This window comes from Acanthisitta chloris, unplaced genomic scaffold (genome assembly GCF_000695815.1).
Source record: "Acanthisitta chloris isolate BGI_N310 unplaced genomic scaffold, ASM69581v1 scaffold6181, whole genome shotgun sequence".
Taxonomy (NCBI): domain Eukaryota; kingdom Metazoa; phylum Chordata; class Aves; order Passeriformes; family Acanthisittidae; genus Acanthisitta; species Acanthisitta chloris.
The window spans coordinates 17,986-38,508 of record NW_008657564.1 but is presented as its reverse complement, the minus strand read 5'-3'; the positions used below and the strand labels follow the sequence as shown (position 1 = coordinate 38,508).

General features: G+C 46.7%; 1 protein-coding gene across 1 annotated transcript in view; it reads right to left on the bottom strand.

Annotated features, from left to right (window-relative positions):
* KCNQ2 (potassium voltage-gated channel, KQT-like subfamily, member 2) overlaps nt 1-14,517 on the bottom strand; it is a gene marked incomplete at its 5' end in the record, with an annotated part of 41,280 nt that extends 26,763 nt beyond the window's left edge. Inside the window, 8 exons of the mRNA XM_009084762.1 lie at nt 4,103-4,138; nt 7,530-7,624; nt 8,342-8,437; nt 8,648-8,758; nt 10,992-11,117; nt 11,804-11,979; nt 13,113-13,239; nt 14,427-14,517. Of these exons, the coding sequence (XP_009083010.1) occupies nt 4,103-4,138; nt 7,530-7,624; nt 8,342-8,437; nt 8,648-8,758; nt 10,992-11,117; nt 11,804-11,979; nt 13,113-13,239; nt 14,427-14,517 (858 nt within the window). The remainder of the gene's footprint in view (nt 1-4,102; nt 4,139-7,529; nt 7,625-8,341; nt 8,438-8,647; nt 8,759-10,991; nt 11,118-11,803; nt 11,980-13,112; nt 13,240-14,426) is intronic.
* Between the last annotated feature and the right edge of the window lie 6,006 nt (nt 14,518-20,523).

Here is a 20,523-nt window from a genome sequence, read left to right as displayed (position 1 = left end):
GGTGGAGGAAGAGAGAGAAAGTGACAGCAAGAGAGAGAGAGAAACTTGTCTGCACCACTGGATTTTGAACCTTCCATAAAACAAGTGGCTGCCAGGGTTCCTGGGCAGCCTGGTGGTGTTTTGGCAGAGCTGTTTCAACACCTGTAGTCTAGCTAGTTGGCATTATTCTGGTTGGAGGTCAGCAGTGTGTTCCAGGGTCAAGTTTAACCTATTCCCTACTGTCCATGTCAGGTTTTGCCCCAAAATGAGGCAAACCCCTGTATCGTTGCCTTCCAGGAACCACAGGCTTCCTTCCTTTCTCAGTTAAAAAAAAAGAGAACCTGACAATGGGAATCCTGATTAATAATTTAAAAACCCCCAATGAACAAACAGCCTGTGGCCTATCCTGCTTTTGTGCTAAAAGCCATTGAATTAGCTCCCACATCCACTTTTGGTTTCTTCCCTCAGACCCTGGGAGACTGGGGCTTGCTCCATAAATATTTAACGTTGATATTCGCAGTCAGGTTTTCAACCAAGAGAAATGTAAGCTGGAGGTGTCAGGGGGAGGATGGAAAATGCTGCACATGGATGGAAAGTGCAGAATCTACTTAAGAGCTCACTTGGGGACTCTGCATTCAGGGTCAAGGCTAATGGGGCTCATCCCATAGCAGGATGCAAAATCCTTTCCGGGCCACCAGTGTGCCCTTGTCAAACTTCTGTGGAAGTGCCACATGTCACTGCTGTGCCCAAAGGGTGCAAAGTCAGCACAGCAGCTGCCTTGGGTCATGCTTGTGACAAGTGAGTGGAAGGATGCAGCATCTCAGGGATGAAGGGGAGGACCAGAGGCTGCTGGTGGCTGAGAACAGGCTGCCTGTGGCTGTTCACATCCATGACAACCCAAAGTGCCACAGCCCTGAGGCAGTGTATACTTCTGGTTTTGCTGGAAAATGAGCCACATAGGTTATAATGTAAGCAAGAAGGATCTACTCAAATTGTCCCAAAACCTGCAACTCAGGACTGGAAGGAAAGGAGTGCGGATAGCTGCAGACTAATAGACTGGTCTTGGCTCCTGTTGACTGTGAAATAAAAGCAGAGTCCACGTCCACATTTTTCAGCCATTATGAGACCAATAGTTTCACATCTTAACGCAAAAGAAAAAAATCCAACTGGGAAAGGCTCTTCTCCTCTGCATGCACAAAACCCATCCTCAAATCCACAGTTGTTCAGCAGAGATTTGGTGTTCACAAGATTGAGGCAATCAGAAAATTTTCCAATTCTAAGTATGGAGAAAAGAATAAAAATAGGCCTGAAAATTTTGGCTCAGCTCCCCAGTCCAGATCTGTTCGCTTCCATGCAGAGAAAAGCACATCCTGATCTGATGAATTAATGATCCTCTTCACTCAAGACGTCAGGAAGAAGCTGACCTTGGTGCAGTGGAGCAGTGCTTGAGTGCTGAGCTGTCACCTCCCTTCAAACCCACCGTAAGGTTTGGAGATTCATTTCAAGATAGAAGAGGTGGTGCATAAAATCAAGCACAAAGTGTACTCAGCAGTTAATGAAGGGTGCACCACTTGTTCTTTGGTGAGTTAGTTTCTCAGGGAGGTCCACATCCCAGCAGAATACAGGACAACAGCCCCACTTACTCCAGCTGGGATCACAAATTCAGGGCTCTCAATGATGCAAGTCTCAGCTGAAGAGCTCATCAGCTCACTAGATTGAAGGATCCAGGATTCCAAAAGGAGTTACTTGATTTGCATTAGCCCATGGTCTGCACTGTGCTGAAGGCAACCACCTCTTGGGCCACCACAGATACTTCCATACAAAGGTACAGACACACAGCACAGGAATTTATCATTTTTGTGGTTGGTTGATGGGCCTGGCACACATGAGGTGTAAGTAAGCAGTATCTTACTGAAACAGTAATCATTAGAATGGCTGTAAACTCATCCATGTACTTGATGTGAAATTTAGTCTGAATGAAACGCTCAGCCTAACCTGTCACTATGAGAGCAGCCCAGGGAACAGCTACTGCATTGCACCATTTCTCCAGAACCTTAAAAAAACAAAGGCAGAACTCTGCACAGCTCTTTAACTGAGCTTTGCTATGAAATGCTGGATGCACAGCACCCTGCAGTGGTGTGTGTGCCCAGGGGACAGGGGAGGCAGGTGCCACTGTGTCCTCCAGAGATGTGGTGAAAGAACCTCTGGCCGAGGCGCCTCATGTTTTCTCTCTCTCCTCCTGGTCCGTGTGTCACTTGTTAGCAAAGGGAAGCATGTTTTGGTTAGAGGAGAGTTAGGTGAGGAGATCTGCACACCACAGAACACATACAGCTCATGCCACCCACCACAGCAACACTTCAAAGTTGCCAGCTGCTGCAGGGGACCCTGCGGTACCCACAGCTGCTTCTACCATCCCTCCCAGTACAGCACAGAGAAATACCACACTAAGTCCAGGTGCCGGTTCCCACATCCAAAGGGAAGGAAGATTTGCTAATCCTGGTAGCACAGATAACTTTCAAGCATTAGGGGACAGGAGGGATTTCATGCCTCGGGCCAGGACATCACCAAAACCCCACAAGACGAGGAGGGCAGCAGCACACAAGGCGGGTGGGAGCGTACACAGACACACACACACACCAGGACACGCACACAGAGACGACGATGATTTTTTTGAACAGTCCCAGTATGAACAATTAGGAACAGAGTGACAAGGAGGTGGATGCTGGAATGGGATGGGGACCTAAATGAGTCTCCATGATGTGCTGGAGCTCCTATGAGCAGCCAATTATTACCCTAAACATGACTTCTTGTCTCTAGTTGAAGCTATTTTTCACAACTGAGAACATTTATAAAACTTATAAAATACTTTATTATAACAAATGGGATGGAAGTGGCACATTGTTATTTCACTCCCAGCAGTAGAAAAATGTCTGATTCTCAAAACAGGCTGTTGTTCAGCACAACAGGAAAATATATTCTTAATATTATAGTTGCAGTTCATCGATGCAATTTGCTATAAATTAAGCACAGAAAGCAGTAAGCGTGATTTACTAAGGCTGTAAAACTTGCATCTGTGAAAACTGGAGCTGGCTTTGGAAATCAGACACTAAATCACAGCAGCTCTAATGGCATTACTGCATCTAGCGAGGATTTAAACTGCTTTAAGAACGAACAGGGCTTGGCCCACAGTCTTGAAATGAAAGTCATTTATTCCCCATCTTAAAATATTAAGCTGACTACACATTCAGATACCCATCTCATATAAAATACACCTGCGATTTGCAAATCTACTCCTTTCTGCAGAACCTGAGATAATATTATTTATCATAAATCTTACACAGCCACATCCAGGTCTTTGCATTTGGATTGATCTCAAAAGGTTAACTCCCAGATTGAATAACTGTGGCTAATAACTGCTTGGCTCTAGGTCAGTCTTGGAAGAAAAAGCTGAAATGGAAAAGTCCTGCTGAGATGAAACACCCTTTTCCCAAAAATCAGACTGGACTTAGTTTAGTATTCCAGATCTTTCTGTCCTCCAGATGTTGTCCTCAAAAGCAGGCACGGCTGCTATGGAGATTTTATGTTGTGCTACCACTGATATATCCCATGGTGCCACCACACCAGCAAAGCCAGAGTTACCAGGTGGGCACATCTCCTGCAGCACAGAGCCAGGTAAGTGACAGAATGAAGGATGGGAAAAGAGGGCTGGAGAAAGGGAACATGCGAGAGTGACGGCAGAGTGAAATGGAAGTATGAATGGGGACATTTTCTTGTTAAGCATTGCATGGATTGGAGGAGGCTGGTAAGACCATCAAGAAATCATCCTTCAAAAAAGCAGGTTTGTCAAGCGCTCTCCCATTCTCCTTCCTTAAATCATCCTTTCAGCAGAGTTTCCCAACACTTGTGTGTACCAATAGCTAAAACGTACATGGAGGTGCAAGGGGTTAGTCTGTCAGCAGCAGGAGGGGGTGTCTGCCTTGGGCTTGCACTCATTCCTTTGAAAAAAACTCATTTTCAGAGGGTTTTTTTTGAGTTGTTATTTCGGGGCTTTGCAAGTTACAATCCCAAATGAAGAACAAGGAGTGACATGACACACACTTTCAGAATCACATGCACTTCATACCTGGAGGCACCATACGTTTGCGTTTGCGTTTGCGTGCTTTTCAAGTGTTTTCACCAAGAAAACCAAAGGGATAAGAGAAAGAAAAACAGGGGGGAAAGGTGGGGTGGAGGAAAGGGGAAAAGAAACAGAATAAAGAAAATTAGCATATGAACGAAGTGTCTCCCCAGGAGCAGACGCTGTGGCCAGGCTCACAGGTGAGCAGGGGAGCATGAGTGGAGCTCACTCCCACTGTGGCTGGCTCAGAAACCACCACACGCCTGTGTCACACTCAGGGACAGGCACCTGGCACCTTGCTCCGGGAGCAAATGGGCACCACAGAGTGGGGAAAGTGTGGGGGCCTCCCAGAGACCTCCCATGGGACATCCACAGCCCTTGGTCCCACCAGCCAGGGACTCCTTGGGCTGGGCTGCTCACTTGGTCAGGATATGCCCATGGGTTTGGGGTTTTTTTGGACTCCTTGGGCTGGGCTGCTCACTTGATCAGGATATGCCCATGGGTTTGGGGGTTTTATTTTAGTGAAGACCAATACAGGAACATAGTTAAGATCAAGGCCCTGCTCTCAGGAGTGACAATAAGAGTAGATTTTTCTCCAGTAAATCCAGTGGCTGATGCAGAACAGGTTATGATGTCTGGGCACACCAAGCTACTTGTGCATCATAACCCAAACCACACCTGCACACACAGGAGCCTTGAGCATAGTTCAGATTTAGTGCTAACACATTTTGAATTTAAAGCTGAAATCTGAGATCCTCTCAGAGGCCACCACATTTTCCCCAAACAAGTAGCTCTACTGCAGAGATCTGAGTGATGTTCTGGAGCCACGTGAGCTCCTCCAAGGCATGTGGAACAATTCTCTCATATCAAGCAGCTAAGCCTTTTCAGAGATGCCTTGGGAAGACAGGTGAGCTAAAGGCACAGGGCTCCTGCTAGGAGGAATAAGCAGCCTGATGCTGAGCAGAAAGAGTGCCAAGGTAGTGGTGACTGCAGATCACCCCTGGGCACGAGGGAGGGGGATATTGTGTGCCTCCAACCCACTTCCAAACCACACTGCATTACAGCCACACATCAGCAGCCACTGCCTTCATGTGGTGCTGGGCTTGATGTGCTGCTATGGCAGCACCAGCACTGGCACAGGGCTGCCAGCACCTGCCAGCTGGCTTAGGGAAGTGGGTAGGCAAGGAGAGATGGTCAGTGTGAGAGATGAAAGCTGCAGCCAGAACATACAGTTACTCCCTTTTTTTTTTTTAAAAAAAAATCTAATTCATTTCTGCAACTGCATTCAAAATACATTCAGAAGAGGTTCACTGCTTTCTTGGTAAAAAAAAAAGGCTGAATCCATCAGTGCACCCATGGCTCACTCAACTCAGGTGATGTTCACCCCATGGCTCATTATTCACCCAGGTGATGTTCACTTCACCTGTGCACAAGTTGGAGCTGGTATTTAAGGGAGAAGCAGATAAACTTGTGCCTGGGGAAGCCCAGGGTGACACTGCTGCATGGGGCTGAGCAGCACCCACAGCATCAGCCAGCAAAAACTGCTACAAATCTGTCCTGGCTTTTTACTCAAGAAGAGTGGGCTCTTCAAGCTACATTTTTTCCCTCTTTCTCCTCCCCAAAGTTATTATTTAGGCCCTTCTGGAGCTCTTTAGCTTAGTTTTCTTCCTGTGTACCAGCTCCATGGAAATACAGGTTTTAATAAGCGGATTAAGTAATGGGTAATTACCCCAGTACATCGCCATCAAAAGGGTGTCACTGCATGTCTGGCTGCCTGGTAAGTTCAGTATTTCAAAGAGCAGTAAAACCTGGCAAAGTGCACTGAAAACAAGCTCTGGGTGTCTGCATTTTGCAGTGGACTTTGGGCCAGGCTCCATCCTCATCCTCTCCAGTAGCTGATCCCAGCCAGTGCTGCAAAGGTACAGCCAGAAGATCAGACACTGAGGGGAGAGTTTCAATGGGTGAGTTTAATGCTATTGGAAAACAGCTTTGTTCTGTGTTGTTGGGTTATTGCTGGTTTGGGTTTTTTTAGAGAAAAATCTTGAAGCTGGTTCATAAATTTCTAGGGAAAAACAACCAATCATACACACACTGGGAATGAATCCAACGAAAACTTACTGACCACAACAACATGACTTCCAACAGGCTTTTATGCTGGATTAAGAAGCTTGCTGCTGGGTTTCAAATACAGGCTTATGCTTACCCCAGGAAATACATCCAGACTGTCTGTCTGAGGGCTAAAAAGCACCAGCAACACCGGAAAGCAGAAAGGGATTAGCCCTGAAGTGACACAGCCCTGCCTGGGAGCAGGGAGATGGGGCACAGGAAGCCCCATCACCCCCAACAAAACCTTGTGGAGCTACAGGAATATCTAACAAACGTGTCTGACTCCTCTACAAACCCAAACACACCTAGGTAGCCCATAAAAACACACCAGAAAGGGATGCACATCCCTACCTGGGCTGCAGGGCAGTGTGGGGTGAAAATGAACAGCAACATTGTGCATTTAGCTTCTGAGGAAGCCTCCTCCTTGATACCACCAAGCCCGAGTGGGACACGAAGGATGTAGTGCTTCCCCACATCCTGGAGGGCAGCAAGGCATGGCAGGGGACTCTGTCCCCACTTCCACGAAGCTCCAAATCCCAAGAGGCTGTGAATTCTCACAGCACTGCCCTAACCTGTGTTGTTTCACCTTAAAAAACTGCCTGGGCCCAATGATAAGTAGAGCAGGTAAAGCAAGGCAGATGGATACTGCTAAAACACAGTGGTGTTTATCAGCCTCATCCATCACAGCTCCGCTGTCCTTCCCTACTCGTGTCAACAGACTGGGATGGATAAATGAAATACAAGAAATGGGAAAACGCTCACTGAATCCCGAGTTGGTTTTCCTCCCCTTAGAGAAAAGAAAGGAAAGGAAAGGAGGACCCAGGGAAAATGCACCTGGGAGAGTGTCAGGCTGGTCAAGGGAGGGAGAGAAGTTTGCTGAAAGGCAGAAGGACCATTAGAAACCAGTTGGATCAGCAAGGAGAGCCCAAGAGGAGCTGCAGGTAGGGTGAGGGCGACGTTTACCTACAATCCAGAGCAGCTCAGAGAGAAGTCTTCGCACCTGGGCACGGCAACTGTCACAACACAATGCAACTACCAGCGGATGTGGAGAAATAAAGGTGAAAAGAAAATCATGTGCACACGCAGGACACAGAAAGAAAAAAAACAAAGCAACAGGGAAATTAAAATTAAGTTGAAAAGAAATACACAAAACAAAAAGCAAAATAACAGCAAAATAAAAAGCATACACCAGCCCTTAGAAATCGACTTTTTCAATCAAAAAAAGGTAAATAAATGAATCAAACTATATATCCAGATAACAAAAGTATCTATGGACACAGTGGCATCACGAGGAAGGCAGTGAAGAGGGAGGTGGAGGAGGAGGTACCTGTACATGGGGACGGTGACGGTGCGTTCGTAGTACTGCCAGGTGGAGTGCAGGTCCGTCCGGGTCAGGTTGGTGGCATAAAATCTCCAAGCCGCCTGCAGAGGAGAAGACACAGTGGGTTTGTGGACCAGGCATGACCAGCACCGCTCTTGGGTTTATAAACCTCACCCAACAATGAGTCTTCCCTCTGTTTCCCATGGGATGGATCCAGCATTTTGTCTTTCCTTTGACTTGACACATGACAACCTTGGGGTGGTACCATGGCACTCCTAACCCTGTCAGCCCAGTCAAAACTGCTGTTTGTCCCAGGCATTCACTGCCAGGCTGAGGTCAGGGATGAAATGGGTGCTCTTGCCCATTACGGAGTTAAATATTTGGAGAAAGAGACGCAAGGCAATGTAAAGTGACTGATTTCCAATCTCCAAGACATACACCAAGGCCAACCTTCTGCACAGACATCTGTTCTAGTGAAGAAAATGCTCCCAGTGGTAACTTTGTATCAAAATAAATACTCTCTTCGGGGAAAAAAAAAAAGTGGGTGAAAACAGACTGTCCTAATGCATTTTTCTTGCTGCGCTGGGTTGAATTTCATCCCTGTTCTCCCCTTGATTCCCTATCACATATGCTGTTTTCCCACGGTTGATTTCCTGGCATTTATTCCCAGACAAAACCAGTCACCAGCTGTTGTCTCACACCTTACACACACAGATCCATTTTTCAACTGCCCATCTCCTCCCCAACTTCTAAAAGTCTATTAAGCCCCCCAAAACCAGGATGATATAACCCCAGTGCTCCGTGGATGTGATCCTCACCTGGATCAGGCCTGCTGCTGGGTTTCGCCTCTTCTCAAAGTGTTTTTGTCGATGCTGCTCTTGAACCTTCAGAGCAAACCCAGAACCCAAGATGCCCTGGGGAAGAGAACAACAATTTGCAGTTAGCAGGGTGTTAGCTAAGCTTTCACTTAAAAACTTGAGCATTGCAGTCAGGAGGTCTGTGAGTGCATCACACCTCTGGAGGTAGCTGTTGCAGTGCCACCAGCTCCAGGGGCTGGGGACATGGCACAGGTTAGCTCAGCTCCTCTCCCAGTGAGAGCTCCTTCCCAGCACCCTCCTACTTACAGCAGGAAGGGCGAAGAAGGAGACGCCGATGAGTGTGAATGTTGCTGCCAACAGCCTCCCATTCCAGGTCTGAGGGTACTTGTCCCCATAGCCAATGGTGGTGAGAGTGATCTGCAGGGAGGAGAGCAGGACCAGCCCTTAGTCAGACAGCCTTAAGCTGAATCACCACAGCCAAAACTCCCCCAACACCCGAGTGGGACATGAAGCAGCTGTGGTCACTGTGTGCCCTGAGCTGATCGAGGCAAGGTGTGGCTCAGGGACCAGGATGACCAAGCAGGGATGGACACCTCCACAGGATGCAGAGATGCCCTGACACCCGCCCTGCTCACGTGCTGGGTTTTCACACCAGTTGGAAGCATTTTCATGCCTTTTGCTGTCACAGAGAGAGCTGCCATCTGGTGCAGAGGCTGACTGCAGCTCGGAACCTCCCCCAGGAGATGGGGTTGTGCCTTCGGCAGGGGAAGCAAACCGGCACCATTCCCCCGAACTCCCTTTCAAAGCAGGCAGGGCTATTTGCATGCATAAAGACCTGATGTTGTTTATTCCCAATCTTCCCAGCAGTGCCTATTAGCCAGTCTCCCTTCCTATTTAGAAACAGCCTATTAGGCCAAGAGGATGAATTATGCCTCCTTCATACCACCTCATTTGGGGAGGATTTTTCCCCCTTCTCAGTATCACTGCAGTGCACCAAGAGAGATCTGGTAAGTGTCTGCATTTTGGGGAAGGATCTGAGAGATTTGTTGGAGACAGAATCGCCCAAATTTCAAAACTGCAGGAGAAGACATGTTTTCCCACTTCAGTCCATGGCCATCACTTGTGGGAAATGCAGGGTATCCCCCAAGGCTTCTGAGAGGATTTGGAGAGCATAGGGCTGACAGGGATGGGCTGACTAGAAACATCTCTGAGACTTCTGCCAATGGATCCCGAAGGTCTCTGTGACACATGGAAGGCTGTCCCTGTCCCACAGCCTCCATGGACAGAGCAGGCCCCAGGGATAGGAACTGACACCATGTTGATGTGGTTTTGGAAATACGCATTCCATTTAGAATAAAATCACTTTTACACAAATGGAAGTATGATCCCAAAGTGCTTTTTAATTGGACCTGCTAAAAGCCTTATCAATTAGATGCTATTTTGACAAACTGGTTAAAAAATGCCTCTACGTGGCCATTCCTTACTGCTCTCTCCATAAACACTGCAAAGTTGGTTTACAATGTTTTTATAATTTCTAGAGACAACTACAAGGATTAGATCCACTAAGATCAACAAAGAGATAAATTTCTGAACCTGAAATCTGATTTAGCCCATCTCTTAACATCTCTCTGTACTGGACAATGATAAAAACTATTTATTTTAATGAAGCTCAGATTTTATTCTGAGCTTCTTAGTGACAAAACAGTCTGGTGCCCCTCTGCATCCCGAGAGGAGGAACAGTGATCCTCTGCCAAAAGCCCACACAGCCTGGGAAGCAGGAGGGATAAATCTGCCTATGGTTCTTCCCAGACTGAGCTCTAATCTGGGTTGTCACTTTTTCTTCATTGTTTATTTTCTGGTTATGTCAAATTGGGCTTTGTTTTTATTTTTCTGTCATAACTAAGGGGCTTGAAAAGCAATTTACTGCTTCTTTCCCTTTGTTGGAATGGAGGAGCTGCTTGATCAGCCGATTCCTCCCCAAGCCTGTTACTAGGATTTGATCAGATCGGGGATTTTCATTACATGCTTTGTAATCAAGGCCAAACTAGTGATGGAGTAGAAGAACAATAACACAAGAAGATTAGAACGTCATTAATTCTCTCTTTGTTAATCGGGTAATCCAATAATTCACATGCACGCACACACACACAGAGCAAACCAAAAGTATTGCCCTTTCCTCCCCTGTCAGCAGAGATGTGAAGGGGAGCTCTCGCCCCGCTGGAGACTTTCTGGTACTTAGACCCTATTAATTTTATACAATTTATTCCAGCATGTTTAACAGTGCCTTGCTCAAGTGCAATTTGAATAATTAAAGGCCAGCAATACTTGTCAAAACAATGATCAAAGCAGCCTGCAGCGTGGGCTCTCTGTCTGACCTGCCTCTACTGTCACGACAGAGCTAAATCCCACAGCTGGGAGCACACAAGTTCCCACTTTCCCTGCAGCTCCTGCTAACTCAGAAATATGATCCCTTAACGTTTTCTATGAGGTTTATATAAGAAAAAGAGCTAAATGGAGCAGCCTGAAGCCATTTAATAAAAATGTTAACTAAGCACTCTGTAAGTCGATTCCTCACGTAAGTGATAGAAGATGGAGGGTTAATGGACATTTTATTTTAATAACCAGCAGCTGTTCTATGAAAATTACTTACCAGACCCCACCAGAGTGCATCTGCGTATGTATCAAAGTGCTCATTTTCTCCTTTCTCGGCCAAGTATACCAGGAAAGAGGCCAGAATGAGGCACAGGAAGCCAATATACCAGGCAGTAATCAGCTCCTGCGAGATCATTAAAGGAAAGAAGAGAATAATTGCAATCCTGGTGCGCATCTCCAAACACTGAGTTACTTGATTGCGGCTGGATCTGAACTTTCCCTGCAGTTGTTTAGGTTTTGGGGCTTTGGCTGGAGATCAGTAATGTCACTTTTTGAGACGGGACCATGAGGTGATGGTTCTGCCAGGTGCATGGGGCAATCCCTGTCTTGAAGTCCCCATCATCTAAACACATGCAGCAAATGGAGTAGGGAGTGTTAATAGCTCCATTATTGCAAGATATGGAACTGAGACTTAAAACCCCTGCAAATAATTAATGATTTTTACACAGTTCTGGATAGGCTGGCTGAGCTCTTCAGGGGAAAAGAATGCAGGAAACGGAAGAAATGTTAAATTTATTAATTCAGCAGCAGGAAACAAAAATTATCAACAAACTCTTCCCAAACACATTCCCTTACATCAGGGATTGGTTCCATGACTGGAGTCTCTCTCTCCCTTCTCTCTTTGACTGCTTGTTGTGCTCCATCAGACCTTGTGTCTCTCACTCTGTGTCACTCCCTGTGTTACCTATGACATCTTTCCAAACTCCCCAGGCCTGGGAGAGCTTTGCTTTGATTCGATTCTCCGTCCCAGCGTCTCCCATGGGGGAAAGACAAAGAGCAACCCAATGTCCTTGCCTGGGACTCGCTCACCTTACTGTGTGCGTAGACCACAGAGCCCAGGAGCTTCCAGGTGCCGCCGCGCCGGTCCATGCGGATCATGCGCAGGATCTGAAGGAACCTCAAACTCCTGAGTGCCGAGGTGGCAAAGACATTCCCTTGGGACCCTGCTGCCAGCACGGCGATGGATGCGATCAGCACCATGATGTCTGCATGGACAGAGGGCAGGGAAAGCTGAAAAAGTGCTGCTGGACCATCACCAACGGGCCCGGCACTCCCACAGCACAGGGCTGTGAGTGAGAGTGATCTCCTAGTAGTTGAATCTTGTGCTGGAAGGACATAACACTAATCATAAATTCGGTGAAAGGAGTCACTACACACCTTGTGGAAACACCCTAGTTTCCTTCTCCACACTTATCGTTCTCATAGAAAATGTGTCAAATACTGCAAAGCCTGAATTTTTATAGGATTCAGTGTTAACACTGCTAAACTGGATTAAATCCTTGCAAAATGCAAGCCCCCTTCTTTTTCTTTTTCTTTTTTTTTTATCAACCATAGCTGCCTGTTACACAAAGCTGGGAATTCCCCCATCTAAACTAGGAATGAAAATCTATAGGTCCTCCATAGCAATCCTAAAGTGCTCATGGACAAAGCAAGTCCAAAGAAATAGGCCAAGAAAAAAAGCCTTGGCTCTATATATAATCAAAGATCCTGTAAACCTCCTCTGTCCCTAATTTTCTATGCAAATTTTATAGCAGTGTTTTTCTGTGGAATAAGCTAAAATCCTGCATATGACCATTGCCAGCTCCTGGACAGCTGAAGGCAATCTCCATAGCGAAGGGCATGGCCTCTCTGCCCGTTCCTTATCCCAGGAAAAAATCACTGCTGTGCCCAGATGGCATCTCTCACAAGAGACTCACCGAGTACATCACAAACAAGAATTAATTAAGTCTCATAACTCCCCTGTGAGGCAGCTCATCAGCACCAGGGAAGGCAAAGTGAAACACGGAGTTTCAACGACTTGTGAGCAACTCAGTGTGGAGGTTGGACACAGGATTGCAGGATTCCAGTTCCTGTGCTCAGCTTCTCCTGGCTAAACCCCGTTTCTGTAGCTGTGAGCAGCTGTCAGAGATGCCTGACATACAGAGGGCACTGACAGAAAACAAGGCTGAATAACACATCCATGGATTTGGACTTCTGCCTTAGTGCTTTTTTTTTTTCTCAAGACAGAAGCTGTAGATGAAACCCCAAAATGCATGCAAGACACTGGAGCACCATGCAAGCAAGTGCTTGCAATGGCCATCACTGTTTGGGAAATCTCACGCAGGGAGGCAGATCTTACCGATGACACAGAAAGGCTTGCGGGCAAATTTTAACCTTCCCCTCCAGCCCCGGTACCGGCAGCAGCAGCCAGCTGCCCAGATCCTCACAAAGTATTCCACCCCGAACACCACGATGGTAACAATTTCCTGCAAGGGAGAAAACTCTGTTAGTCAAGGAAGAAGAGAGCATCCTCCAGAATCAAGGACAAAACCATGACCTCAGAAAAATACACCTTGGAAAATCCATCACCAAGTTGTCTGCACCATTCAACAGAGAGGCCAGGCTTGAAAGATCAGACCTCTGCTTTTGTGCCTTCCCTCACCCTCCCCACAGTGGGGAGAGGTACTGCATGTTGTAGCCATGGACTAGAGTTTTACACCTTCTTGTATTCTGTTTGTGTCTCCCATCAGAGGATTGACAAACACCTTTTGTCTCCAGGACTCAACTTGGTTAATTCTGAGTGCTTGGGGAAGACCAGAGACAGGAATCACTGGATGGGAATCATCCTAGGACTCTTCATATGGGATTTGAGCTTTTTGCTTAGAAAATGGCCTGGTTGCCTGTGTGTGCTGGACTATCTGGTGCAGGGGGAGGTGTAGATCCTCCATCTCTTGATGCCACGTGAGCTCCTTCCATCACCACACGAACACCCTGCGCACGCTCCCATCCCTCTGAGTTCTTTACTAGCAGCACTTATCTCAGCTTTCTCATGTTTCAAACCTGACCAAGCCCTAATTAGTCTGCAGCACTTTCTGATGCTGATGTAGGACAGGGACTGAGGAAGAGGAAGACAGACAAAAGGAGATGCCTGAATCTGGCAGCCCCACACCGTGGCGGTGCGGGCAGGAGCTCTGCTGGCTCTTGGTGGCAGAAGCCACACTGTCAGTGTGAAGGATGTCAGGCTATTTAAGGAACAAAACTCTGCAGCTTGATGATGGATCAAATAGTTGCAGAGATGTGGTAGTGTGGGAGAGGAGGCAGCTACGTGAGCTGCTCCCGACACAGAGCATCCACAGCTTTAAATACTCCGAGCTGTTGGACATCAAACTGCTTTTCAGTTGGGATCAGTCTTACTACTGTGTTTTGAAATTGAAGATAAATGCAGGGGGAAAAAAAAGTTGAGGAAGAAGGGTTTTAAAGGATCTTTCAAAATATTTTTAGTTTATTCCTGATACAGATTTCTCCTTTTCACAATTTTTCTTCTTCTTACCCATGGGTCCTAGTGTTTCCCCTCTCACATGACAGCTTCGGTTCTTGCCTCAAACACCCCCAACCTCAGGTTTTTCTGTGGTTTTGACTTTATTTGAATACATCCCTGTTGGTCCCCACTTACCAGGATGTAAAGGGCCCCTTCTGAGCTGTTCTGGTACTCATCAATGGTTGAAAAGACAGACAGCACCAGGCAGGAGAAAACTAGTAGAAAACTACATAACACAAAAATTAAAAAATAAAAAAGGGAGAGAGAGAGAAGGTCAGTCTACAGGGCAGGAATTTTTCATACTCAGCAAACTAGTCCTGAGAGCAATTTTGGAGATATTTCTCTATGAGTATTTACTGCACTGCTGCTACAGCACCATGTAAAAAGGGTAAGTTAAGTGCCTGGTTTTACTAACTGGAAGGGTTATATGTGGCTGGACCCACGGAACTGTTAGCAGTTTGGCCAGTGCCAATCCCACACCCCTCTCAGCTGGCAGCTCTGATCACCTCTGACATTATTTCCCCAAGGAACTGTCATCATTTTCTGCAACATGTTTTCAACAAGCATCCAAACAAGCAGGGACATTTCTAACTGGGATAAGGGGGAGCAGATTGGCTGAGGAGCAGGAGCTGAGCATGAACCCAGAGAAAACTCCACTGATGCTCTACTTAGGCATTTACATCCACAAAAGCTCACACAGGAGTGGGACTGCATTTCTTGCCAGGGTAGGACATTTTTGGGTGGACTTAATGTTCCTTTCTTAGGCAGGTACTCCACATTAACTCCTCACTGCTTGGAAAGGCTGATGACTTTTGGGGTTTGTTGTAGCATCACTGAGAGGTGGGTGGTTGTTACTCTGCTCCTCTGCGGCCAGACACAGATCACAGACCCAGTCCAAGGGAATGTGACCTTGGTGGTGTTGGAACCAGGAAGGCAAAGACAGTCTGCCACTGGGGAGGGAGTTGGGCTGGTCTCTGTCCCAGCCCTGCAGGGGCGAAAGAACCTCATCCTGCCACGATCTGAGGAGGACCCAACTTTGATATCAGCTCTCTCAGACTCTTATTTACCATGAAACAGGGGAGATTCTCAAACCCCAGGATGCATCCTGGTCTCATTGACATCTACATCCATGGGCAGGCTCCCAAGAGCAGCCTCAGCAGTGCCACAAGAGCCTGTCACTCACTCTCTGTGCCCATCAACGCTGCCAACTCTGTGCTTCTCGTGAGTGCTGGATGTTCTAATGCAAATCAAAGGGCACCAAATGAATGACAGGAGCTCAACTCTCTTCTGACACTCAACGCCTGAGTCTGCAGCTGCTGAGGTGTCCTGGCATCTGCTCAAGGATGGAGGCTTCCACCCATGCCCACTCCTTGCTCAAACAAAAGGAGGGAAATTAATTTACTAAAGATCGATCTACTAATACAATAAAGTAGGCCAGCACAAGGAGAAACTAAAAGCTGCATTCTTTAAGAGTATTAAATAATTCATCTGTCTGACTTTGTCTCACATTCCTACAAACTGCATGTTGAATATTTATAAGGTTGGGTTCAGCTGGTGGGGGCTGCTCCTTTTTGGTGTATAAAGGAGTTTCACACCACCAGGTCGTGTTTGTGGCTTTGTAGTGACCATTAATGCCACAGTAACAAGTAAAAATAGGGGAATTTGCAGCATTTATTCAAACCACAGGCTGAAACATGGTGCTAAGGTAAGGGACTGCTGGAGGTAAGGAACCTTCAGAGCCAGCCCAGCCAAGGCTGAGCTTTATCAGCCACAAGATGAATTCAGTGCAGAGGAGATAAGGACAATTGCATGATTTCTCTCTGCAAATTTCCTCTTCTTACACCAGGTTTGGTACCCAGACACTTGAAACAACCTCAGGACAGTAGGAAAACATCTTTTTCAATCCCACTTTTTATGCCCCTTAGTGTCATCTCTAGGTCTCACTCAAATAGCTTTTCTCCCCAAGATGGTCTATTAAATCCCTTGCCACAAACAATCCTACCCCAACCACCCTCACATCCAAATAGGCTCCATCCATCCTGATATCCTCCAAGTTGCCTGGGCCAGGCCCTGGGAGCTGGAGACAGGACCCCACTGCTGCCTATACCATGGCAGGGGGACCAGAGCTCTGAACCCCAGGAGGGAAGGAGCCACAACTGGGTCAGGCAGCTCTGCTCCTGGGGTGGCCCAGATTTTGTTGCAAACTTCTGTGTTGAAGTGAGAAACAAATGAATAATCAATGAGAGAGAAGAGGAAAAAAACCCCAAGAAAAATAATGGAAAGGGATCAAGGGAAAAGAAAATTCTATATTTTCTGATTAAACAAGGGGAATGTGAGTTGCATTTATTTTTGTGACCAAACATCACTGTAAAATGCCTGAAGAGGAGCTGAAAGCAAAGTGCCAATGTCAGTGCAGGCTTGCACACTGTGTTTGCTCAGGTGACCACCTTGGATGGACCCAGAATGAAGCTACTCTCAAATGATGAGCCCTGGCAGGGACACACCACACACCAAAAAAAGATTCCTGTATGTTAAATTGCCACTAGACAGATATTAATGGGACAGAATAAAAAAAGGAAAAGAAATTGCTTTATCACATCAAATTCCAAGGATGGATTGTGCAAGCCATAGTTACAGGGAGAGCTGGGGCAGCTCTGGATGCTACTGGGGCAGACAGACCACTGGGTGCTGCTTCTTGCTTTGCCCAGCACATCACTGCAGCCTCATCCGCAGCATATCTGCTCTCCTCATCTCCCCAGGGCCAGCTCAATGCTGCTGTAATTTCGGCTCTGGACTCCCCAGGGTTCCCATTGCCAGGGAGACCTGATGCAGATCATGCTTGCAGGGCCAGCATTAATTACAGCACTGCTGAGCATGGGAGGCAACAGGGAACATATCAGCTCCTTCAGCGAAGCATGGGAGCTCCATGGCCATATCTCCTGGGGACAAAAATCTGCCCTGTCTCAGTACTGACGGGTAAGGAACACCTCTGTCCCACCCACCAGGTAAGGAACTGTCCTGTCAGCAAGGGATGTAGGCTCTGGCTCACCACAGTGTGACCTGCACAAGCATCCCAAACTAGCTCCATGGTGGATGAACAATCTGCTCTGCTTGACCCTGTGGTCCACGAACCTCTGTGAGGCTGTAACAGAAGACTCAGAGAATAAAACCTTTCTGCAAGGAAACTGAACTCAGGGGGTTGGGGTCTAATGTTCCTGGGAGGGATGATCCTGTTGAGGGATCTACAGACCCCCTATGGATAGAGGGGTAGAAGAACCAAGCTGAGAGGTATGTCCACATTGGAGATGGTGTGTATCCTCTGAGCTCCCACGGAGGGAGGGCAGTGGGGAACAGGAAGCCAGACTCTGCTTTAATTCCACCTAATCTACCCAGACAGATCAGGACAGAGCTTCAGATAATAATGGATTACTAAGGAAAAGGAAACAAGCCAATAAATAGTTGGGATGAATCTAATTTTTAAAGCTACGTATCTAATGAAAGCAAATTACATCTGCAGTCTGACTCTGGGTAATGTTAATGCACAATAAGGAACATTAATTAGGTCCCATCTAATGATTTTTACATTAAAGATGCCAATTCAACTTAGAGCTTTGGAGAAGACAATATCCTCCCCCCAAGCAGACAGGTCCCACACAATGCATGGCTGGAGTTGGCACCAGCATCCCCCAAACCCCAGCCAAGATGCAGGTGGTTTGGGACCTGCATCCTCCACAAGGAGAAAGCTGTCCCCAGCCTCCTGCAGAAGGACACCTCACATCATTGCATTTTCTCACCCACCACCCATTCCTACAGGCACTCAGCACCTTCTGCTGCTCTGACATTCCCTATGCCTGTTGCTGAGACCTTTAAGCTCAGCCAAGACTCAGCTGTGCAAATCTGACTGCTGCTAATACCAATAAATCCAAAGACCTCCAAAGTCTGACTTTACATCCAAAGGTTATGTTGACTTAAAACACCCGTGCAAGCTTCTTATTACAATTTATAAATCCCAGCACAAAATCTGCATATCCAGATTTCATAGCCACTGTGCTTCAGGTTAGCAGTAAGAAAAAGAAATGACCAAACTCTCCCTTGAAAAAAAAAAAATACTTAAAATGGCATGAAACGGGAAAGATTGTCCTTCTCTTTTTTTCTCTCCCCTCAGTAAAAGCACATGATGGAATCGTCATAAAGCTTCTCAGGTTAATCATCTAATTTGCCTTCCAAAAGAAAGCCCCTTGGAATCTACACACCCATTTACATAAGAATGTAAAAAATACCTCTAAATTTATTCCTGAAATACTCATATTCAAATAGCATTCCCTGACATTCAGAAACGTTGGGGTTCCTCTGATGGAACACCACTAATTAGCACCTGGAGCCCTGGATGTGATGGAGATGGATATAACACAAGGAGGTGACACAAACTTGTAACAAGCCACTGTGCTTGTTGCCCCTGAAATTGGGGAAGGACATTAATGATTTGTTCAATTAGAAGGAGCAAAGCTGGAAAGGAAGGAGTATTTTACTACAGGCATTCGAGAACTGCACAATGAAAAACAACTTAAAACATTTAAAATGCTTAAAAATTACTTTGGGGATGTAAACAAGGCATTGATCAGAGTGCTAAATTAAAACCAATTTGCTTATGGGCAATCCATCTGCAATCCCAGCAATCCATCTGCAATCCCAGCAATCCATTTGCTGTGGTCTCTGTAAAACACTGCTGTTAAGTACCCAAAACTTTGGTGTAAATCAAAGGTCAAGAAAATGCAGCAATGACAATAAATGAAGGTGAAAAATACCCATAGCAAAGAGAAATAGAGGTTTGGCAAACACCTTTTAGCACTCAGAGTGGCTCGAAAACAGAATGGGTGTACTTACAGCTCAATTTAAACCTCCACTGAATCAGAAGCAAAACTCTGAGAAAGCCATGACTTTTCCAGGGATAAAGACTTTGTTGTTGGTACCTACCCTTAGCCTGGAGCATCCATCATCTTTATTCCTGTAAGCAATCCTGCTGTGACCTGCAACCCAGCTGTTCATTTACAAGGCTAAATGCAAGCCTAAATGCCTCACTCCAGGTTTCCACATCCCTTAGTCTCAGCCAAAATCATCTCCCACGGCAACTTCTGTCACTAGCAGAGCTGAAAATAGAAGTGGGGAGTCCTGACTTTTGGTCCTGTGTCTTAATAAATGCTCTCCTTTCCAAAAAACTCCTGATGGTGTCTCATTCCCCGCAGGTTTGGCCATGCCCAGCCCAAATCTCTCTCTCAAAATTGTGCTCCTCAGATGAGCCTGGAGGATCCCTGAGCATCCATGTGGATAGAAAACATTGTTTATGGTCAACACAGTGTCTGATACCAAGGCCAGAGATTGTCATGGTTCATAAACCTTCCAATGAATCTTTATCAAAGACCTGTCTGGGACAACATTAACAGCTCATGTGCCCCTCAACGCACTCAGATGGTGGCTGAGCAGCCCTGGTAAGAACCATCCTGCTTGTGCAAAGCCCTAAAGAGTACTAAGGATGGTGGTGTGAACTGCAGAATGGTTTGAGTTGGAAGGGATCACCTAATTCAAACCCCCTGCCATGGGCAGGGACACCTTCCACTAGAGCAGATGGTCTAAATGGAGCAATGGAGCATCTCCAGAGGACCAAAGCAGGTTTCAGAGGAGGCTGTAGTGTGGACAGTGAGGCACTAAATGGTGCATTAGGAGGTGAGAATTCATTCAGGCTACAGAGAAATAGATCTTAAAGAGATGGGAAGGAAAATCATAGAATGATTTTGGTTGGAAAAGCCCTCAAAGATCACAGAGTCCAGCCACAAACTCAGAACTGCCAAGCTCACCACTAAACCATGTCCCCAAGTGCCACATCTACACATATTTCAAATCCCTCCAGGGATGGTGACTTCATTGCCCTGGGCAGCCTGTCTGAGGGTTTACTCTCCTGATCAGCCCTACTGCACCGTCACCACCCAAAACCCCCAGGACGTGTCCCCTGTGCGATCACAGAGTCCAGCCACAAACTCAGAACTGCCAAGCTCACCACTAAACCATGTCCCCAAGTGCCACATCTACACATATTTCAAATCCCTCCAGGGATGGTGACTTCATTGCCCTGGGCAGCCTGTCTGAGGGTTTACTCTCCTGATCAGCCCTACTGCACCGTCACCACCCAAAACCCCCAGGACGTGTCCCCTGTGCATGGATGCAGCAGCTCTCCTTC